At 37.2% G+C, this 18,888-nt stretch overlaps 2 protein-coding genes across 4 annotated transcripts in view; both read right to left on the bottom strand.

Moving 5' to 3' along the window:
• Positions 1–3,936: 3,936 nt before the first annotated feature.
• On the bottom strand, positions 3,937–7,622 carry ropn1l (rhophilin associated tail protein 1-like). Its single transcript, XM_015028326.1, has 6 exons — positions 7,481–7,622; positions 6,989–7,121; positions 6,175–6,298; positions 5,773–5,934; positions 5,009–5,184; positions 3,937–4,089 (listed from the first exon to the last, which is right to left on the bottom strand). The coding sequence occupies exons 2-6, from the start codon at positions 7,117–7,119 to the stop codon at positions 4,005–4,007; spliced, it is 678 nt and encodes a 225-aa protein (XP_014883812.1). The 5' UTR covers positions 7,120–7,121; positions 7,481–7,622; the 3' UTR covers positions 3,937–4,004.
• Positions 7,623–8,403: 781 nt separating this feature from the next.
• nup58 (nucleoporin 58) overlaps positions 8,404–18,888 on the bottom strand; it is a 16,058-nt gene continuing 5,573 nt past the window's right edge. Inside the window, exons 4-14 of one of the 3 annotated variants that reach the window (XM_015028323.1) lie at positions 17,977–18,243; positions 17,687–17,852; positions 17,472–17,537; positions 17,195–17,369; positions 16,882–16,961; positions 16,547–16,665; positions 16,328–16,410; positions 15,944–16,145; positions 11,117–11,200; positions 10,237–10,335; positions 8,404–9,842 (exon numbers count right to left, since the gene is read on the bottom strand). In XM_015028323.1, the coding sequence (XP_014883809.1) occupies positions 9,676–9,842; positions 10,237–10,335; positions 11,117–11,200; positions 15,944–16,145; positions 16,328–16,410; positions 16,547–16,665; positions 16,882–16,961; positions 17,195–17,369; positions 17,472–17,537; positions 17,687–17,852; positions 17,977–18,243 (1,508 nt within the window). In that variant the 3' untranslated portion in view covers positions 8,404–9,675. Of the gene's footprint in view, positions 9,843–9,881; positions 10,128–10,236; positions 10,336–11,116; positions 11,201–15,943; positions 16,146–16,327; positions 16,411–16,546; positions 16,666–16,881; positions 16,962–17,194; positions 17,370–17,471; positions 17,538–17,686; positions 17,853–17,976; positions 18,244–18,888 lie in introns of those variants that run through there. The other 2 variants (XM_015028325.1, XM_015028324.1) reach the window with 2 other exon arrangements.

Raw genomic sequence — 18,888 nt, 5'->3', positions numbered from 1 at the left:
TCACGTTCAAGGCTAAACAAAACGCCTACTGGCAGCTCTAATTCAGAAAAAAATTCAATTGTCCACAAGTTGTAATTAACTAACCTCAATCGGCTGGAAAGGGTCTTTAATTAAGTCTTCTTTTGATGAATGGAAAGAAAAAAAAAACTGTGCTAAATACAACCTGGTTGAAACAACTTCATTTATTGGTATCACATTCCACAAATTGCCTGAAGGCTAACACAAAATATGTTTTAATAATAAATAGAACATTTAATAGAAACATGATTAGAGGATAGTACCCCAAAGTGAGACTGAGAAAAAGAATTCAAGTCTCCTAGAAGAGGCACTGATGCTTGCACACTCTTAGATTTGGTCCAGTACATAAAATCATTGTAAATGAGAGACTGAGGCAAAAAAAAAAAAAAAACAACAAAAAAAAAAGGAACTGCAGATGGATCGTAAATGCTAATGACTGCTGGAATGTGGCTTAAAGACATTGCAAAAAGTGATGAAAGCTGTGAAAACAGTCCCAGTTTTGTCCTGGAATAATAATAATAATAATAAAAAAATATATATATTTTTTCTTTTTCTCACTTAAAGTCTACAACACAATTTTTCACTGGCTAATGTGTGTCATGTTTAGAAATTTTAAATAATCCGCTCTATAACAAAAACAATTAGCCTAAAAGATAAAAAAAAAATGGATGCTATCTCAATTGACTGTCACACAGCTGAGGTAGTTTTTTACTTTCTCTTACTCCCCATCTGCATTTAAGGAAGTGTTGGTTTGTTTGAAGTGGGTTTGAATGAGCTGCTTTCACACACCATCAGCAACTTATAATGGATGGCTGCTTCGGAAGGGCCTAATTTAGAGGAGCAGGCAGAAGAATCATTCACTGTAAATAGTCAGCAGTAAAATTTGCATTTTTTTGTCATTTCTTTTTTTAACCAAAAATGCATCAACAAAAGAAAGAGAGAATTGCCTCATCAGCAAATTGCATCCCTTGAAAAAGGATGCAATTTTTTACTATTACTGTCTATGCGGTGAAATCAGTGTTATTACCTAATATTGTAGTTTTTATTAATCTAGGACTATTTTGTTCTACAGTGCTTATTCATACCTCTTGAACTTTTGGTTATGTTACAACCAAAACCTTTAAGCATATTTGTCTTACTGTTAAGCTGTTAAATGCTAAACTATTACAAGAGGTACTTGTAGTAGAAGTACTTTTGCAATAAAAGATGTACATCATCAACGTAGTCAAACCATAATTTTTCTCCAGACTTTCTTATGTACGTCGCAGTAGGCAAGCTGAGTCTCTCTCTGTCAGACGTTTTCCCTGAAAACAAAAGCTAGATGTGCTGAGTGTGCGCCTACTTGGCTCCTGACATTGTTCAAGAGAAAATCTAGAAGCTATGGAGCAGAATTCATGCCATCCATGTGGATGAAGTTCGCAGGTTTTATCATCCCATCCTGGATCGCCCTGGAAAAGACACATTTGAAGTAAGTTAACTATTTTTTTTTTGGGAAAGTTTCCCACATTCACCAGACACAAACGTATACAATAAATAAATAAATGAGCTATGTCTCACCACGGAGCAGCTAGACATGCTCAGCACCATCAGAAGACAACATGAATCATGTTTTCCCTTTTCCTTACCCTTAGAACTGTTACACAACAGCTACACACAAGAACACTTAACGTGGGGTCTGTGTGTCCATTTTCTCTCCTCCTGCCTGTTACACGCTGTTCTGCAACTTTCCCTGATTCCCCTGAGATGTGATCTTATAGGCAAAGCTTCGAAAAACAAAAAGAAACAATAAAAATGGTGCAACAAGGTCCACCCTGCAGCAGAGATTCCTACAGGGCTGACATATTTGCAATGACATCATACTCTTTCCATGTTTCAACACCTCTAAAACAATGGGGCTTACAGGACCGGAGCTGTAAATGCGACCATTGTTTTCTCGAAGATGAATCCTGAAAATAGAAGTGAGTTGCACAGACTAGAAATTAGGTAACTAAAGGATATGAAAACAGATGTTCAGCTGATAGCATCCTGGGGGCGGAAGGTATCAGAACAGCAAAAGGTCAGTAAATACAGGAATACATCTTCATGTTAAAACAACAAGTTCATGGGGTATTGCTTTGAGTGAATTATTCATGAATAAGAGCATAATCTACTTTACCAGGGCAATCAACAAGGACAGGTTTAACCTGACAAGGTGAGTCTCTTTAATTGTAAGAATGCACACTTGGTTTTTGTTTTATATATATATATATATATACACATTTGTTTTGTTTACACCAGCCAGCAGAAGAAATATCAAACATGAAAGTCTCAACAAGGGTAAATGATCATTTCTTTGATTGTTGAAATACCAATTTCCTCTGTTATTCATATACCTCAGAGTCACAGTGCAACAATATCCACTATCTACTTCCTAAGCAACAAAATGAGCCTATAGGTCCCAAACGAAGTGAATCACACTCTTACAAGGAACAGAGTTATAGCTTCATTGAATTGACAGTGTTTAGCTTATCTGAATTCTTATATATCGAAAACAGAAATATGCAAGTATGGTTTTTGTTTATTTAATTATTTTACGAATTAGCATTCATATATATTTAATGCTAATTAAATGTATATTTAATTAGCATTAATTAAATATTAATTAATTAAATATTAATTAATGCTAATTAATTAAATATTAATTAATGCTAATTAATATTTAGCATTAAATATTAATTAGCATTAAGAGATATGACTGTTTTCTACAGTCATACCTCTTGAATTTTCCACATTTTTTGTTTTTCTGTAAATTATGGGACAATTTAACGTGATTTACCATCACCACATAGCATGTAAATTGCAAAGTCTAAGAATCTTCTTTGTGCGTCTCTGTTTTGCCCTGTGATGAACTGGTGACCTTTCCAGGTCGTACCCCACCTCTCGCCCAATCAGCTTTCTGTATGGATGGATCAATGGATTTTTCTTCCACATCATAATTATGCATTACTTTGAGTTAATGCTAGTTCAAAAACAATGTTGTTGTACCTGTAATGTACAACAACATTGCGTAATGTGTTGTACCACAATGTGAACAATGTTTGAGGGGTATGAATACATTTGAATGACATTATATTTTTTTTTATGTAATGCAGCTCAGTTTCCTGAATGACATGAACTCATTCAAGAAGTTTCTTTACTAACATTTTTGAATCTGTATGTTTTTTTTTTACGATAAAAGCTATTTTACAAACAGAGTAGCTTTCTGGGAAGATTCCAAAGAATTGAATTTGTTATTGTCAAGACACTGCCAGACTATTTCTCTGGGGGTCATCCTGAACATGACTGTTTTAAGACCTGACAACATTCCGCCCGTGTTGTGTCACATGGGTGGAGAGACCGCTGTTATTATTAAGTTATCGGCCGTTCTATCTGCCCTTCAGTAGCCTCGAATTGATCACAGCTGCAGCCCTGCACGAGGCAGTGTTTGGTGCATGTGTGTAAGAGCGGAGGATGCTTTCAGCGGAAAACGGAGTCTCTGTTTGCCACACGAGAACCCGTCTTCGGAATACGCTTCTTCTGCGAGCGTCTTGCGTGACGACCCAAAGGTGAACGAAACGCAAGCCTCTGAACTGAGCTGGAAATTGTGCTCTGGTGCTAATCTCTGCCTCTTCTTCGTTTGCTCGGGGAAGAATGAATACCCAAGATGAAAGGCCAGTAATGGTGAGACTGTAAGCTGATAGGTTGCGTGGATGATGAATGAACTTAGGCGAATCCAGGCGAAAGAAAAGGAGGAATAAAACACAGGCGGTGAGGCAGTTGTGTACCTCTGCTCATGCTCAGAAAACAAAAAAAGCAATCACATTAGCCCTGGCATTAGCTGCTTCACCTTTACATCAACATTTAGACAGAGTGAGTATTTCTAACAATTAACGGGACGGGTTGGAGTACTCATGGGTTCTTTTAATAATTCACCACAATGACTCTCTTCCTTTCCTCTGTTGCTTCTTTTAGTCTTCCACAGCCATTTGTTTGAGCACAACCTTCCTCCTGGGGTAGAAGTTGGAAACTTGAATCATGCCGTTCTGCTTGTCGCTGTCGGGCAGAGAGACCAGCGCATTAAGGCAACACTGAGGATTTTCGCAACAGTGAATATCACAATCTCACAAACATCATCTGAGGCAGAGAGGAACTGGCTCAGCTCATAAACTGCCTGTGCTTCTTAGCCAACTGACACTGACTGTCACAAATGGTGGACCAAGCTGAACTGAAAGCAGTGTGTGTGTTTTTCTGCGCTGTCAACACTGCACAGAAAGAAAAAAAAAAAAACATACTGGCAGCACTCTCTCAGCATTTTTAAGACAATGTGATGCTTTTTTTTTTTTTTTTGCTTTTGTCATGCTGCGTTTATTTCAGCATAAATGTCATCAGTCCACACACAATCCCACATAAAAGCAAAGTAAATTCACATTTTATATGTATTCGGATATGGTGTGGTAAAAATTTAAACGATCTGATGCATTATGCGAAATCGTTTGTGATGAGGCCCTGAGCTCATCTTATTGCTGACATGAGAAGATTCAATGTGTGAAGTGTAAATGTACTCATCAGGATCATATTAACTTAGTATTTACTTGCCAGAATACACTTCGGTTATTTTTAAAACTAGAACTGGAAGTGTAAGTTTGTGTCTTAACCTAATGCTAATTAAGCTTTGAGCAAGCTTCTGGAATAATTCTACCTGGATATTTGTTGTTCTCATCAGAGATTTTAGGATTCATTTAAATGATCATTGTTATTTTTAGAATTAAAACCTATACTCTTAAGTTTTGAGAATCCAAAACTTAAGTTGTTTGCTGCTTTAAATGCCATAAATTTTGATACTACATTTTAATTGTAGCATAATGGAGAATTGTGCATAATTCAATGTGATAAAAGTGGTTTCAAATTATTTAAGGTTTAAGTACGTAACATAAACATGTAAGTGTAAAAAAATAAAAATAAAAAAACCTACACTTGTTGCTGCAGGAGGTGGAGGAAGTTTTCAGTCTGGTCCTCTGGTTCTTCTCCATCTAGTTCAGCCAGGTAGGTGTAGAGATGCGAGAAGGTATCGAATGGGATCCTCGAAGGGCCACCCTCCTCATCAGTTGTCAGGATCTCACAGGCGTGCTTCATAGAGCTTATAAGAGACTGGGAAACGCCGACGACGGAAGTGCAGACAAAGGAGTTCCATGCAAAATAAGAGAAAAATAAATTGGCAAGAAAATTAATATGCATTCACCTTTGAAAAGCAATTACATGCCACATGCTACGTGTATAAGGAAATAGACAAGAGCCCAATGATATAAAATAAATAAATAAATGAACGAGTGTAGATCGAGACTGCCCTCATGTGGTTTAAGTGTTCAACAGACTTGAAACGCATCTTTTCCAAAACTACACAGGACTTTCCTGATTCCTGGCTGTTGTTTTCTTTCTTTCTTCTTTTGCAGACACAAACACATCTCCCAGGAATATCTATATGCTGAAATAAATTCTCTTTGATCTGTCTCCAGTGCTGTTTTTCCTAGGTGGAAAAACGATTGGCTTAACTGGAGAAAATTGATTTATGTTAAAAAAAAGAAAGAAAAAAAAAAGAGGCTGGTTTGTTCCACTAGACACTCAGACGAGGAGATGAAGAAACACAACAACTCCTAAGGTTCTCCTCCTGTGCTTTAACCTTTAGATTAAGTAAGAAGCAGCTTTAGAAATTAGATTTTGCCTTGCGTTAGGCCTCACCCCTCCAAGAGCACTACAGCCCAGGGCAAAAAACTCCATCCAGTTGATTTCCGAACCAAAGCTGCCCAACGACAGCAGAGCCTCCAGTTGTTCCATGGGAAGACAGAGAGCCTTCCATTTCAGCTGCACATCCTCTTTGCTGCATGTTTCCTTTGGAGACAACTGCGACGGGGCGGGAAAAGAAGAGAGATGCAAATACGTAGGTGAAAACTGTGAGCGTACGTATGTGCATCCTTATTGGAATATCCCAAACAGTAATACAGCACTGCTTTTAGTAGACATGTTTAGTTGCAACGTCAGCATAAGTAAAATCTCAACATAGACGGAAAGAGGGATTTTCATTAAGAAGGTAAAAAAAAAAAAAAAAAATTACAACAAGAGTTTTGAGCAAACTCTTCCTACCTGCTTATGGAGGATCTTCAGTAGACCTGGAGTCAGTCCAGTGTCAGTCTTCTGAGTGGCAACATTCATCTCCAGCCTCTCCTTTACTGGAAGACACTCCCCTTTGGCCAGTGCATGAAAGTATCTGGGATGTAGTTATGGCATGTAATAACCACACATTAAATTGATGTAGAGTGTAACAGCGTAAAAATGAGCATGTACACATCAACCAGTTTATAATATTTAATAGCTGGATGAATAGAGGAGTTTGCTCAAAACTCATGCATTGTTTGTGACACTTCACCCTGTTTGATCTTTATCTTATTTCAGCAATATTTTGATATGAATTTACAGGCAGGGGTGGCTTTCGGTATCTCTCAAAGGAAGCAGATCTTTTGTTTTACCTCAATTATTTTTTTTCCACAAAGGAAATTGCAACATGTTGCTCGATTTTAGGTTTTCCTAAAAGCTCTGTAGGTTAACACAGTAGTAGACAGGACAATCCTTAGGGCAGAAAAACAAACACCCTGTATGCTTCCAATTCAGCCAGTATGTTCAACTTTTTATTTATTTATTTATTTATTTATTTATTTATTTATTTATTTATTTATTTATTTATTTTGTTAAGAGAAGGCATTTAGTTTAACCACAGAATCTGCGTGGAAGCGTCTGGGAGCTAATTACAGCCTGTCAGTAGTAAGGGAGAGAGGTGCTCAGGTGAAAGGTAGCTTGGAGACGCATTTTTGTGAATTATTTGACGCAATAAATAAACCACAGCAAAGTCACACACGTCTATCCAGAATCCCAAACGATGTTGACGACTTTTAACACTTACGCTGAACACCACTGGAGCAGATCTTTGGGCTGTGTTCGGATAGCTGCCTTGGTGAAGCTTTTCAGGATGTCTGGCAGCTCGGGAGGGATGTTGATTTGCTGGGCGCAATAGAATGTGTCTGGAAGAGGCATGCCTATAGTGTGTACACATTGCAAGACAGTCAGTCAGGTTAGCAGATAACAAACAAAACCAATAGAAGACAACATGATGACATATTCTTGACTTGGAAGCATGACTAATTTTGTCCACAACGATACATAATAGTATTAAGTAAAATGTTTAACTATAAGGTAAAGCCACCCGAATCTATCCAACTAAAAGAAAAAATAGTAATAGGAAAAAAAATATTACATTTAAATGAGAAATAATATAGATTTTTGATCAGTTATTTGCTCAATTCATTTCGGCTTATCTTTTTTCACTTAGACGTTTTGTTATTTTCAGTTATTTCCAGCTGATTGAAACAATGACGAACAATGTTAAGTTACAGACCTGGAGAATAACGACTGTGGACAAAGACTAAAATTAAAGGCGTTTAAATTAAAGGCGAGCCGAGCGGTTAAAATGCAGCTATTTCAAACATACAGTATTGTAGTATGTTTGTCGCCTGGCAACGGAGTTCTTCTTCAGCGGTAAGGAGTGAAGAATGTTTGTCATGTCGCCCTCTTTCTTCCTTCTGCCTGTGTAAAAATCGTGTCAGATTAATACATCGCACTTCCACGGTAATGATTGAGTGAATGTTATACTTTGAGGCAAAATATGGTTCATTATTTCCACGATTAAACACACACGTGTATAGTTTATTTTTTTATATAAATATATTTAAAATATTTTTGCGCGTGTTCACAGGACAGCTTCGATTTTTTTTTTTTTTTTTTACTTTTGGGGGGGTGGGAATGGACGTGACTAAATGTAAAGCACATGTTCATCGTTAACTTAAAAACTTCTTCCACAAAATTTACGCCAAAGTTGCTCTGCTGTTGTATGCAAATGCCCTGTTGTGAAAAAAGTATAAGTAAAACAAATAGCACTCTGGAAACCAGTTAAAATATTTTATGGTACAGCTGTCCAGATCCCTCACATTTCTTTACTAAGAAACAAATAAATCTAAACTAAAAAGATCACCAAGAAATCGTGCATAGAATATTAAATGCAATTTTGAAAAATCTATATCAGTTATTACAATTCAGGGGAATCAGATAATTTACTGACAAATATTGTAATTTGAGCTCACAATCTATTTTTTTCAGATTTTCAATTTGATTTTTTAGGAAATCAAATTGGAAAATGTATCATTTCCTACACAATTAATATATCCCTTGTAATCAAAAGGAAAACCATCTGCAAATTATCTTAGAAAACATTCTGCAGAAATTCATCTGTGGCAGCCAAAAATTCAACAAAGTGACACTACAAACAGGCAAAAGATTTTATTATTAAACAGCATCTCAAAAATACAGATCTCCACAGACCGAATAGAAAACAACAATACAACTACAATTATTTGGTAATAACCAAAGAGACACGGACAAAAAGAGACATAGTTCTTAACCCAACGCTCAACGGAAGCATGATAGCTGAGTGACGGGCAGATTTACACATTCATACGATCACTATCAGATCACGTACACCGGATAGTGCAAACTTTATCTAGCACATGTATAAAACGAGCAAGCTGAATATGCTTGAGAAACTGTCAGAATAAACTTAACATTTCATAAGCCCATGGAGGACAAGAAGCACAGTATTTTCCCCCATAGCCTTAACAATACATTGATGAAGAGGCAAAGAGAAATTCTGTCTATGAGAAATTATCAAACAATTAGAATGGATCTCAGCAAAAACAGATTTTGTTGACATGACATCGGAAAACCCACAAGACGTTTGTGTTATTTTAATTTCTTTTCTGAATGTCGTAGCTTTCTTCACTTGATACAAAAATAAAATGGCATCTTCCTAAAGACACATTGGACAGTCTGGGACCTAAACTCTAGGATCAAATGTTCACTTACACTGGTAGACTCCAACTATACTGTTCCCTTTTCCCTTTATCTCTTTAAAACAAAACAAACAAACAAACAAAAAAACTCTTTGGACGCAACTTGAGGGAAGTCAATTGCACAGCAGCTATGTTCTGAAAGACTTTTTGAGGCAATGGAGAGAAAACTACAGTTCATCAGAAAGCACAAAACATGTTTATCTTATACAATAATTAGACAAAACAAAAAAATCTCAAAATAACTGAGCAATTTGTTGTTGAACCAACTGTTTTTGCCTTAGCCTTTCCCAAAGCACTGTTACACCACAGACAAGAGTGAGAAACAAACTGTTAGAGGAAATTCTAATGGGCATAATCACGCTTCATAGCTTCATCTCGCCATCTGACACTGTGCTGATGGGATCTGTTGCCTCTGCTCACATCAGCTATGGCATAATAAAATAATGATAAACAAAACAGGACAAATTATACCATATTGTCCACAGGATTCGTTCTTTCCAGGTTGAAATAACATAACTCAAAATAGTCTGTTACATGATAGAATCTTCTCCCTCAAAACGATGTTCCTTGTTTTTTAAGGTAACAATTCATCTTAGCACTGTTTCTACACTTTAAAGGAGGCCAACCTGTTCTTTGCTACAAGCCACTAGTTGGTCAAATGCTGTATTATTCTTTTCTTAATCTGTTTCTATCTTTTCCCCCTTTTATTCCCAGCGGGGGGCTTCTTCAGCTGGAGAGCTGGGGTTGTGCCAAAGGCGCCGCCTGGCTGGTTGGAAACGCCAAACGTCAGCCCAGCAGACTGGTTGATGCCGGGGTTGCTGAAGTTGAAGCCGGTGCTGCTGGTGCTGCCAAAACCTAGGGATGCAAGAGGGTCAGACAAAAAGATGACGTAGGAGGTTTCACAGAAATATTTTAGGACACTTAAAAGGTAAGACGGGGAAAGACTGACTTTTGATGATTGCTTTTTACATACGGACTTCAACGTCTGAATTTAAAACCGACAATATTAGAGATTAAGGTCTGCCCGGGGTGTGTGGACATGCATTCGAACACATTTTGTCGAGGAAAAACGTTGTGAAGCTTACTGGAACATGCTTCACTTCTTAAAAACACTTCATCCTCTATCCGTTACTTAGATGACTAAAGAGCAGAAAACGTAATTTAAAAAAAGACAGGTTGTACTTTTATTAGATACTGCCTTTATTAAAGCTTGTTTACTGAGGCATGTGTGATGCAGATTTCCATATACCTGCACTCAGACTGCCCCCTGCAGGCTTATTGGTGGAGGAGAATCCAAAAGAAGACCCCCCAGTTCCAACACCACCAAACCCTGGCCCGCCTCCAAAACCTGTGGGAGAGAACAACAAGGAAGTCAGATCGAGGTAGGTGTGCAGCCTGCACTGAGAGCAAACAATGAGCAAACAAGGAGTGTATGCACCTGCTCAGGAGTGTGTGCACTCCTGAGCAGTGTCTCAGGAGTGCACACAGACAGGCATAAGCAAGCGTAAGCAAAAAAACAAAGAAAAAAAAAAAAAACCTCAGCTGGATCATTAAGCATTATGTAGATCTCAGCGTTTAATTACAGATTACAAAGCAATGTTCTGCAATGCACTGCAAACTTAAGACAAAAGGGAGATGAATGATATGGTCAAGTTTCACAAAATACACTCCTAACAAGGCAAAACGCCAACACTGTGCGCTCAAACCACCTGCTTCCAAACTCTCAAAGGGATGTTTTTAATTTGCAAAAAAAAAAAAAAAAAAAACGTTTAGTGGCAGATTCCTTTCGCAGAATGACAAATTAGAGACACATTTAAGCCAAACCTCTCCATTTGTTTCTTTTTTTTTTTCTATCCCGATACGCAAAAACGCAGTGGTTTTTCCTGTGGTGTGAACGCACATTACAGCTGAGAAGGAAGAATAAAGAGCAGAAAGTTGGGGGAAATAAGATTCTGAGCCTGCACAAGTCAGGCCTGCCTCCCTCTCTCTCAAGCACACACAAGAAATTTTATAGTAAAAAAACAAAAACAGACAAAAAAACATTTGGCATTTGAGAAATTGTAGACTATGCAAGATAATGGGGATAATAGAGAGGAGTATATCCAACATATAACAGGCAGAGGTAATACCTCCAAGTGTAGAAGAGCCCAAACTAGTGCCTACTGCTGAGGCAAAGGGGTTTCCAAACCCTGCCCCCAAAGGTGCCTGGGTGCCTAAGGTACAAAAAGACAGGATTTGTTTTACTTTTATTAATGTGCCTTTAGAGTACAAGTTAAAAACCAAACAGCAAAATTATACTGAAAAAAAAAGAAAAAAAAAAAGTTTCTAAAACTCCCCCATTAAAAAAATGACTAATTTTTAAAATATAGCAGAAAAGCAGCAATCTGGATCTTTTTTTATTATTATTTAGGTCTAACCTATTTCAACTGACTTTCACTGATTACACTTTTTTTAAATCTGATAGAGGTAGCAGGTTTGAAATGAACAGAGAATGAATTACAATCATCTCTTATTCTTATCTGATTTTTTTTTTCATTAAACTTGAGGTGCACATGGTGTTGGTTGATGTGCTCGTCGGTGGAAAAATGATAATTCTTAGTTTTGCTGCATTCAATAAGCTGGGGAAAGAAACCGACCAAAGATGATGAAGAGGACAATATATCAATTCATTGTTTGGTCTATTGATTGGTGTATCAATCAGTTCTGCAATGCCTGAACTAATTCATGTATAGTGCAATATAACAGATTTAGCTTTTTCCCCCCCTTTAAAACAAAAGCTACAGTAGCCATTTTTTACAGTTCATAGGTAGAAGTATGATCAGAAAATTCAAGATCTTCTACTACTCTACTCTAGATGCAATTATAAACATCAATTCCACTTTTTTCAAAAATGCTACAGCTCCTTATAAATGAAGAAAAAAAAAGCCTGATTGCTAGTTCTTTCACTCAGAAACTTGTCCTTTTTCCCTTTTTATGCAGTTGTTTCTTTCTGTACTGCCTGGTTAGCCTCCACTGCTAAAACAACTTCAGTCAAAAAGAAACAAGGACAAACGTTTCTTTGTTTAAAAACTGATTTATTGTCAATTTAAATGCAATTCCACTTACATAAACACAAACATTTAGGAACAGAATTGGCTATTATTTGCTAACTGCTACTGCATTTGACAAGTTTCCAAATCTTCAAGATTTCTGAGAGTGAATGAACTAGCATACGCCCCTCCTAACAAAATGCACCACACAATTATTGTATATAGTTTATAAAGGCACACCATATTATATATTAATGTATTGTTATGAACAGGCATTGGATATAGGTTTAAACATACCATTATAAGAACTAGAGATTACGATAAAACAAAATCTGAAATTGGCATTTGTGATTTAGCTTCAGTGTAAACTGGTCAAAAAGAAAACTGTGGAAATGAATGTACAACGTTCTGTAAATTCCCGGAGATACTGACAAGTATAATTTTGATGTTTGAAGCTCTAATAAATGAAAAAAAAGAAACCTACATGTGATTGTTTCAGGCCAAAAATGTTGGCAATAAAGTATAGAAATACAAAGAATAAGATAGAGAATAAATTTAAACATAAAAAAATGAGGCTCAGTTTTCTGCACGGTTGTGCCAAACCTGAAGAAAAAGGAAAACTGAGGAGTTTGTCATTAATTAAGCAGGTCAAGAACAGAAAACAATTCTGACAATCAAAAAAATAAAGAACTTCACATTTCCCCCCTGCATCATAAAAAAAGAAAAAAAAGGGGAGTAGATGGGATAACACCTGCCTTGCCAATAACATTCAAAACAATAACAGCATTCAAATGGAGAGAACTCAGACACTCAATATAAGAAATAAGGCCAGTAAATATCCAGTTAAAAACTTCAAAGTCCAAACACCTTATGAAAGATCGGTACGTGTTCTGCATTTTCAGTGTTATTGCGCCAACTATGACTATGGAAGACGGCGTGTTAAATGTTAATGGAAGAATACATAAAAATGAATAGAAGATAATATTTTAGCAGTCTGACTTCACAAATGGTTAGGCTTACTAAATAAGGAATGAAATATTCAAAGTTATGTGTTTTTTTTTTTTGATGCAAAGTGACCATTGAGAAATAGAGTGGCTCATTCACCGCTATGACTAGCAACAACACTAACACTATTGTGTTCATTGGCTTAAAAAGAGTAGTTGTTTTTCTTACTATTATGCTCACCAGGTCAAAAACAAAAACGGAACCTTACATGGCGCACTGAAACATGGCAAACTGTAAATATGAATAAACAATGAGACCTCCCTGACCTCTCCGTTTCATTTTGGCACCAATTGTAGATCACTGGTAGCTGTGGACCAGCATGAGCAGCAAATACTTTCTTCTAACAATTAAAGAAGCATAAATACGATCTCACCTGACTCGGAACCAGCTGAGACCAACAAAGTGTTCAGTCTAGAAAAGTGAGAATTGTTCATGGGAGGTAATCCAAAGGGAGTACTACTATTTAAAAAAAAAAAAATGCATCTGACAGCTTTCAGTGAAGTGAAAGTAATTTTAAAATGGACCAGCCCTGTTAAGCCGACAGTAGCCCTTAGGTAAAACAGCTTTTATCAAGTAACAGTGGTATGGCCTCCAGGCGAGCAACCCTACCAAATGGATTAAAGTGAGAAAGAGAGCATCTTTGTGACTGTTGAGCAGGATTTCCAGTTTAGGCAATTAATTGGTTCGTATTCTAGTCCTGAGTCTTTTTGGCATGTTCCCCCTTCCGTCTCAAAAGATACAAGTCTAAACAATACCAGGTCAACACAATCATTGGGACACTGTCAAGTATTTAGGTAAAACAATATTTTAGAGGTAAGTGCCAGCCAGCAGCACATTTAGTGTTGCGTTTGCTGCGAAACTAAACAACTCTCAATGTTATTCGTAGCTCGCACTAAATTAAGCACATGAAAAACAGATAAAATAAATAGTTTAATAAATACAATGTGTGATTAGGATTAAAGATTTTTGTTCAGAGAAAAAAAAACGCATTGAGGAAAGATGACGATATTGCTAAAGTCTATCACTGAAAAAAGGTAATCTCTCACAAATATGCAACAACTTTAAATGAAAAAACACTCTGGAGCGCATTTAAAACTGCAAGCATCCCCCTATTGGGCAGCAAGAACATACAAGGTTGCAATTATCTAGTTAATCTGCATCAATTTAGCTTTACATCAAAAAAGCAAAAAAATGACTGGAAGCAGGCAACAAGGTGGCTTTTTACTCCTACCACACATGTGGATCTCACACACAGCTTCTATCGTTGCAGGAGATGTCTGAAATGTTTCTTTGTGTAAATAGTGAAAAAGCAATGGATTCCTCCTTGGCACGTATGATCAAATGTGGTTGGATTGTTAATACAATTTATACTAAAATTTAAAGCGAGGCTTATTGTGATTCATAAACAGTCCAAGAGCAGCTGAAGATCTTTTTTGAAAAAGAAAACAGCTGAAGTTTACAGATGTTTGCGTTTCTGCCATTTGTGACATTAGTTCAACTTTTTAAACTCAACCAAGCAATAGCTTTACAAATCTACAGACTGTTAAATTATCATACATCAGAAGCCCTGATATGCCTGTGTATGGTCATCAGATGTCACTTTTAACATCCCAGATATGACTGCACATATAATAGATGATTGTTATTTGACTTGTAAAATATTTTTTTGTAAAAGAGCTAAAATAAATACTTGAGGATATCACTGAAGACAGACAAAGAGCCGATTTGTTGGGATACTGCAAAGGATTATTAAATCAGCATTATTAATTAGTCTGCTCATGTTGTACCAAAATAACAGCTATATTTGTTTGAAATATTTGATTAAAAAAAACAACATGTAATTAGGAACCTTAAAAGAACATTTGGGAATTATCTGTTTCCATTAAAAGTGAGCTAAGGATTCACAGTAGCCATTAAGAGCCAGGTTTCTCTGAACAGGGCGTTTTTATTATATATATATATATATAGGGCATTAAAAATAAAACCTAAAACTCTGCTGTTGATCATCTCATTAAAAACTTGACCAACTGTGTTTATAAATATTTCTTTATAAAGAAATATTTATAAACACACACACACATATATGTATTTTTTTTTTTTTAAAGATTTTCCTTTCCAAAACAGCAGCAGAGCCACGTTGTCCAGTCTGCTTAAAATTTCTACTTTGAATATTAGAAAGCTTGTACCTTGATCAACCAGAGACCCCTCACCGCCCTCATAAGAAAAAGCTGGACTGAAAAATTTAACATTTTAATATATAAACAAAACATCAACAGCTCGCCTAATTAAACGTAGATCTACAGCTCTGCGCAGTATTTCGATAGCTCGGTCGACAAGTTCATTTGTCATCTAAATATAAATCACAGCAAATTTCTGATCCTAACTCCACCTCATAACATTCACACGTCAGGCTCCTTTGGATTGTTTGAATGAAAGAGGATCCCTAGTGATTTACAAACTGGAATATTTCGTTCTAGGCCTAAAAAAAAAGTAAAGAAATAAATACTACAGGGTCTGGTGTTCGTTGTGCACATGTGTTACACTTCCTTACTTTACTCTTTGTAAGGTGCATAAGATAAGTGTCTATAACCCACTAAGTGTTTTTAAATTAGCAACAGGCTAATAAGGCAGCACAAAGGTTTCCTGTCAGAACTGTGCAGATTTTTTTTCCTTTTCATTCTCCCTTTTCTTTGATAGTCACTCATACTTTAGAGCCAGCTACATATGTTTTAGTCCAGTTATTTTCAAATAATTCTGCCTGCCATATTTTGAATGTTTTGCTCCCAAAATGTAGTAAATATAAAAAACACACAATCATCCCGTCTACAACGCTCTAAGACTTAACAGTCTCCTTTGCCTCATTGAACATCTTAAACAAGGTGAAGATGAGGAGAACTTTCTAAAACTTGAAGGCAGTCAGACCTGGAGTTGGCTGCTGTTGCTGGGTCAACGTGGCTGCCATAGCAACAGCTGCAGCATTGGGTACACTGGAGAACGGGGCAGGTCCGGTTGTGACATGTGGTGCGCTCTGCCATTTCCTGTTGGAGGCTCGTTTGGACTCAAAGATGTCAGTAGAGTCTTCCAGGAAGGCTCTCCGGTAAGAAAGGTACTGATGTTTCAAGATCTATTGTGGAAGAATAATAGTAGTAGAAAAAAATTACTTGCAGATGACAAATCCAAATGATCACATTTTCTTAAAATACACAAACATTTTGGAAAAAAATACATTATACACAAAAATATATATTTTACTGCTGGATCTTTTTGGAAGAAATTCACACATTACAAAAGAAGAAAAAAACTGACCTTAACATTTTCATGGACAGACTGAAGCTGAGCAGCTTGCGCAACAAACGTTTGGTATAACTTCTGCAAGGCCAGAGTCAAATCTGTAAATGGAAAACAGACAAAAAAAACAAAACAAAAAAAACAACAACATTATAATCACATTTTATGTCAATTAATCAACAGGCACAGAAAGCAAAACCATTTAAAATAACAATGCTGTCCAGGTTCCATTCTTGCCTTGAGGGGTGATGTGAGAGCCATTGCTCTGAGTCGTCAGGTGGTTCTCCAGTTCCTCTATCTGCTGCCGGAACTGTTGCAACTGCACCTCAAATTGGTCCACCAGGCTACGAAAATAACTGAACAGGACAAAAAACAGAGGTGAGAACCGGCACAACAGAGGAACAAGGTTCTGCTTGTCATTTGGTAGTCAAATGCTCTAGCTGCAAGACACCTTCACACAATTTTACAATCTACAATTCAAAAACATTGGTGATATAGAGATTAATTTGCTTACAGTCAAATCAATGGCTGTAAGCCATGCATTCTTGCACTGGATTTACTTAATAACTCACTCTGATGGAGCAGTGTTTTCATGCTGAAGTCCAGGGGGCGTCTTTTGTGTGCGCAGTGCTATGTCAGCATTTTTAAGCTCCTAACAAACCAAATAAGAATAGTCAACTGAGTGCAGACCGGTTGCATCATCACTCTGCCCTCATCGTCCACAGAGGAATATGCAACATTAACTAATAACACCCTAGAAAATTAGAATTGGCATTAGAGCACAGATGAATCTTCGTTTCCATCAGATTCATCCTACAGTGATTTTTTTTTTTTTTTAGAAACAGCTGGTGCATTTTCATTAGTTTTATTTTTTCCCCCTTTTACCTGTGCTGTCTCCAACTTCAGTTTGTCAATAGCTAGAGCTTGGCGTTGCAGACCGCTGGCGCAGACAGAGAGAAGTTGTTTGAGGCTCTTGATGTCATCTTGGACTTTAGAAATAGTCTTCGATGACATCCTGCTTATGTCTTCCTGAACCTGCTTCTGCTCTTTCACAAATTTTCTGTTAAAGTAGATAGAGAGCTGATACTTACAAATCTCTTGCAAATGACAAATCAACATTTAAACATTTTTGTTGATGTTCCTACATATATCAAGTACTTACTGAAAATTTTCAACATCTTGGCAAATGAACGGTGGCAAGTTCTCATCTTTTAAAGCCTTGCTGTCCCTAAGAGAAGAATTTACATTTTCTTAATAAATGCTAATAAGGTAAACATCACCATGACAAATGGCTGTTGAGTGCCTTTTTCATATTTAAAAATGCTTTACCATCAAGTAAAAAAAATTATTTAACACAATTAGTTAAGTAGGACATACTGTGCATTGGTTCCTGATGAGGTGTCACTCTTATTCTCAGAGGAAGTGCTGAAGTCAACTCCACCCAGACCAATACTTGGAGCAGGAGCAGCTGATGCTGCTGTAGAGGTAGCCAATATTGACCCCAAGGTAAGCCCGGTTCCTCCTCCAAGAGTCTGACCCAAACCTGGAAAACCAAATTTAGAGCAGCTTTGAACATTATGAAACACATTTAAATGTATCCTTAGTCATTACGTCGTCCAACCCAACAAAAACGTTTACATACTCCCGCTTAGATACTCCCGGCCCACCTGAGGTTCCAGTGCTGGAGAAGAGACCACCGCCTAGGGTCGGCACAGTTGAGGCTGCCGTGGAGCCTGTCGTACCACCAAGACCGAGCGTGAACCCCGTGGCTGAAGGCTGCTGTGGAGCTGTCGATGTCAGGATGGAGCCAAAACTTAAACCTGCTCCAGTAGTGGAGGAGGTGGTGGTGGTGAGCGAAAAAGGAGTTGCAGACGCAGTGGGCTTGTTGAAGGCCAAACTAAAGCCGGTGGCTGCAGATGTAGTGGCAGGGGCGCCTAAAAGACCGTTTACATGAAGAAAGTTTAAAAAAAAAAAAAAAAAACTAACTTAACCCTCTGATGCGTGAGTGACTGACTATACAGTCTTCCGTGAGTGGGTCCTTTTTGACCCGGGTTACAATCAATGTGGTTTTATGCTACTTTTGTCATTTTGATTAAAAAATGTTTTGTATAATACTTTCTACTGTGTTTTATGTCACCCAAAAATTATTTCATGTTTGAAATATTTTCATTTTTCACTTTTTTAAACGTTTTTAGAACAATTTGTAGAGCATTTCTGACAATTTGTAGAACATTTTTAAAACAAAATGACAGCAATTTTACAACAACAATGATGAAATGTCAATAATGGACAATGTTAACATCCATTATGTGTGTGTGTGGGTGTGTGTGTGGGCATGTGGGGGGGGCTGCAAAAGAGCACATTTCCTGAAACTAGCTTGCTAACATTACTGTTCCTATTCTATTATGCTATGTGTATCACACATGTGAGTGTGTGTATGTGTGTGATTTATCTATCCATCATTTATCCAGAGTCGGGTCACGGGGTCAGCAGCCTAAGTAAGGAGGCTCAGAGTTCGCTCTCCCCCAGCCACTTGTTCCAGCTCCTCTGGGGGAACCCATGGCGTTCCCAGACCAGCT

Source organism: Poecilia latipinna, unplaced genomic scaffold (genome assembly GCF_001443285.1).
Source record: "Poecilia latipinna isolate Pla-1442-1.1 unplaced genomic scaffold, P_latipinna-1.0 Scaffold120, whole genome shotgun sequence".
Taxonomy (NCBI): domain Eukaryota; kingdom Metazoa; phylum Chordata; class Actinopteri; order Cyprinodontiformes; family Poeciliidae; genus Poecilia; species Poecilia latipinna.
This window is presented reverse-complemented; position numbering and strand designations above follow the sequence as displayed.

What these genes read in the sequence shown, in the direction of transcription:
- ropn1l (XM_015028326.1), bottom strand. Translation starts at nt 7,119, where the DNA reads ATGCCTCTTCCAGACACATTCTATTGCGCCCAGCAAATCAACATCCCT. An exon ending in CTGCTCCAGTGGTGTTCAGC is followed by an intron (nt 6,299 to 6,988) that starts GTAAGTGTTAAA and finishes ACTACATCCCAG; the next exon opens with ATACTTTCATGCACTGGCCA. An exon ending in TGAAGATCCTCCATAAGCAG is followed by an intron (nt 5,935 to 6,174) that starts GTAGGAAGAGTT and finishes GCCCCGTCGCAG; the next exon opens with TTGTCTCCAAAGGAAACATG.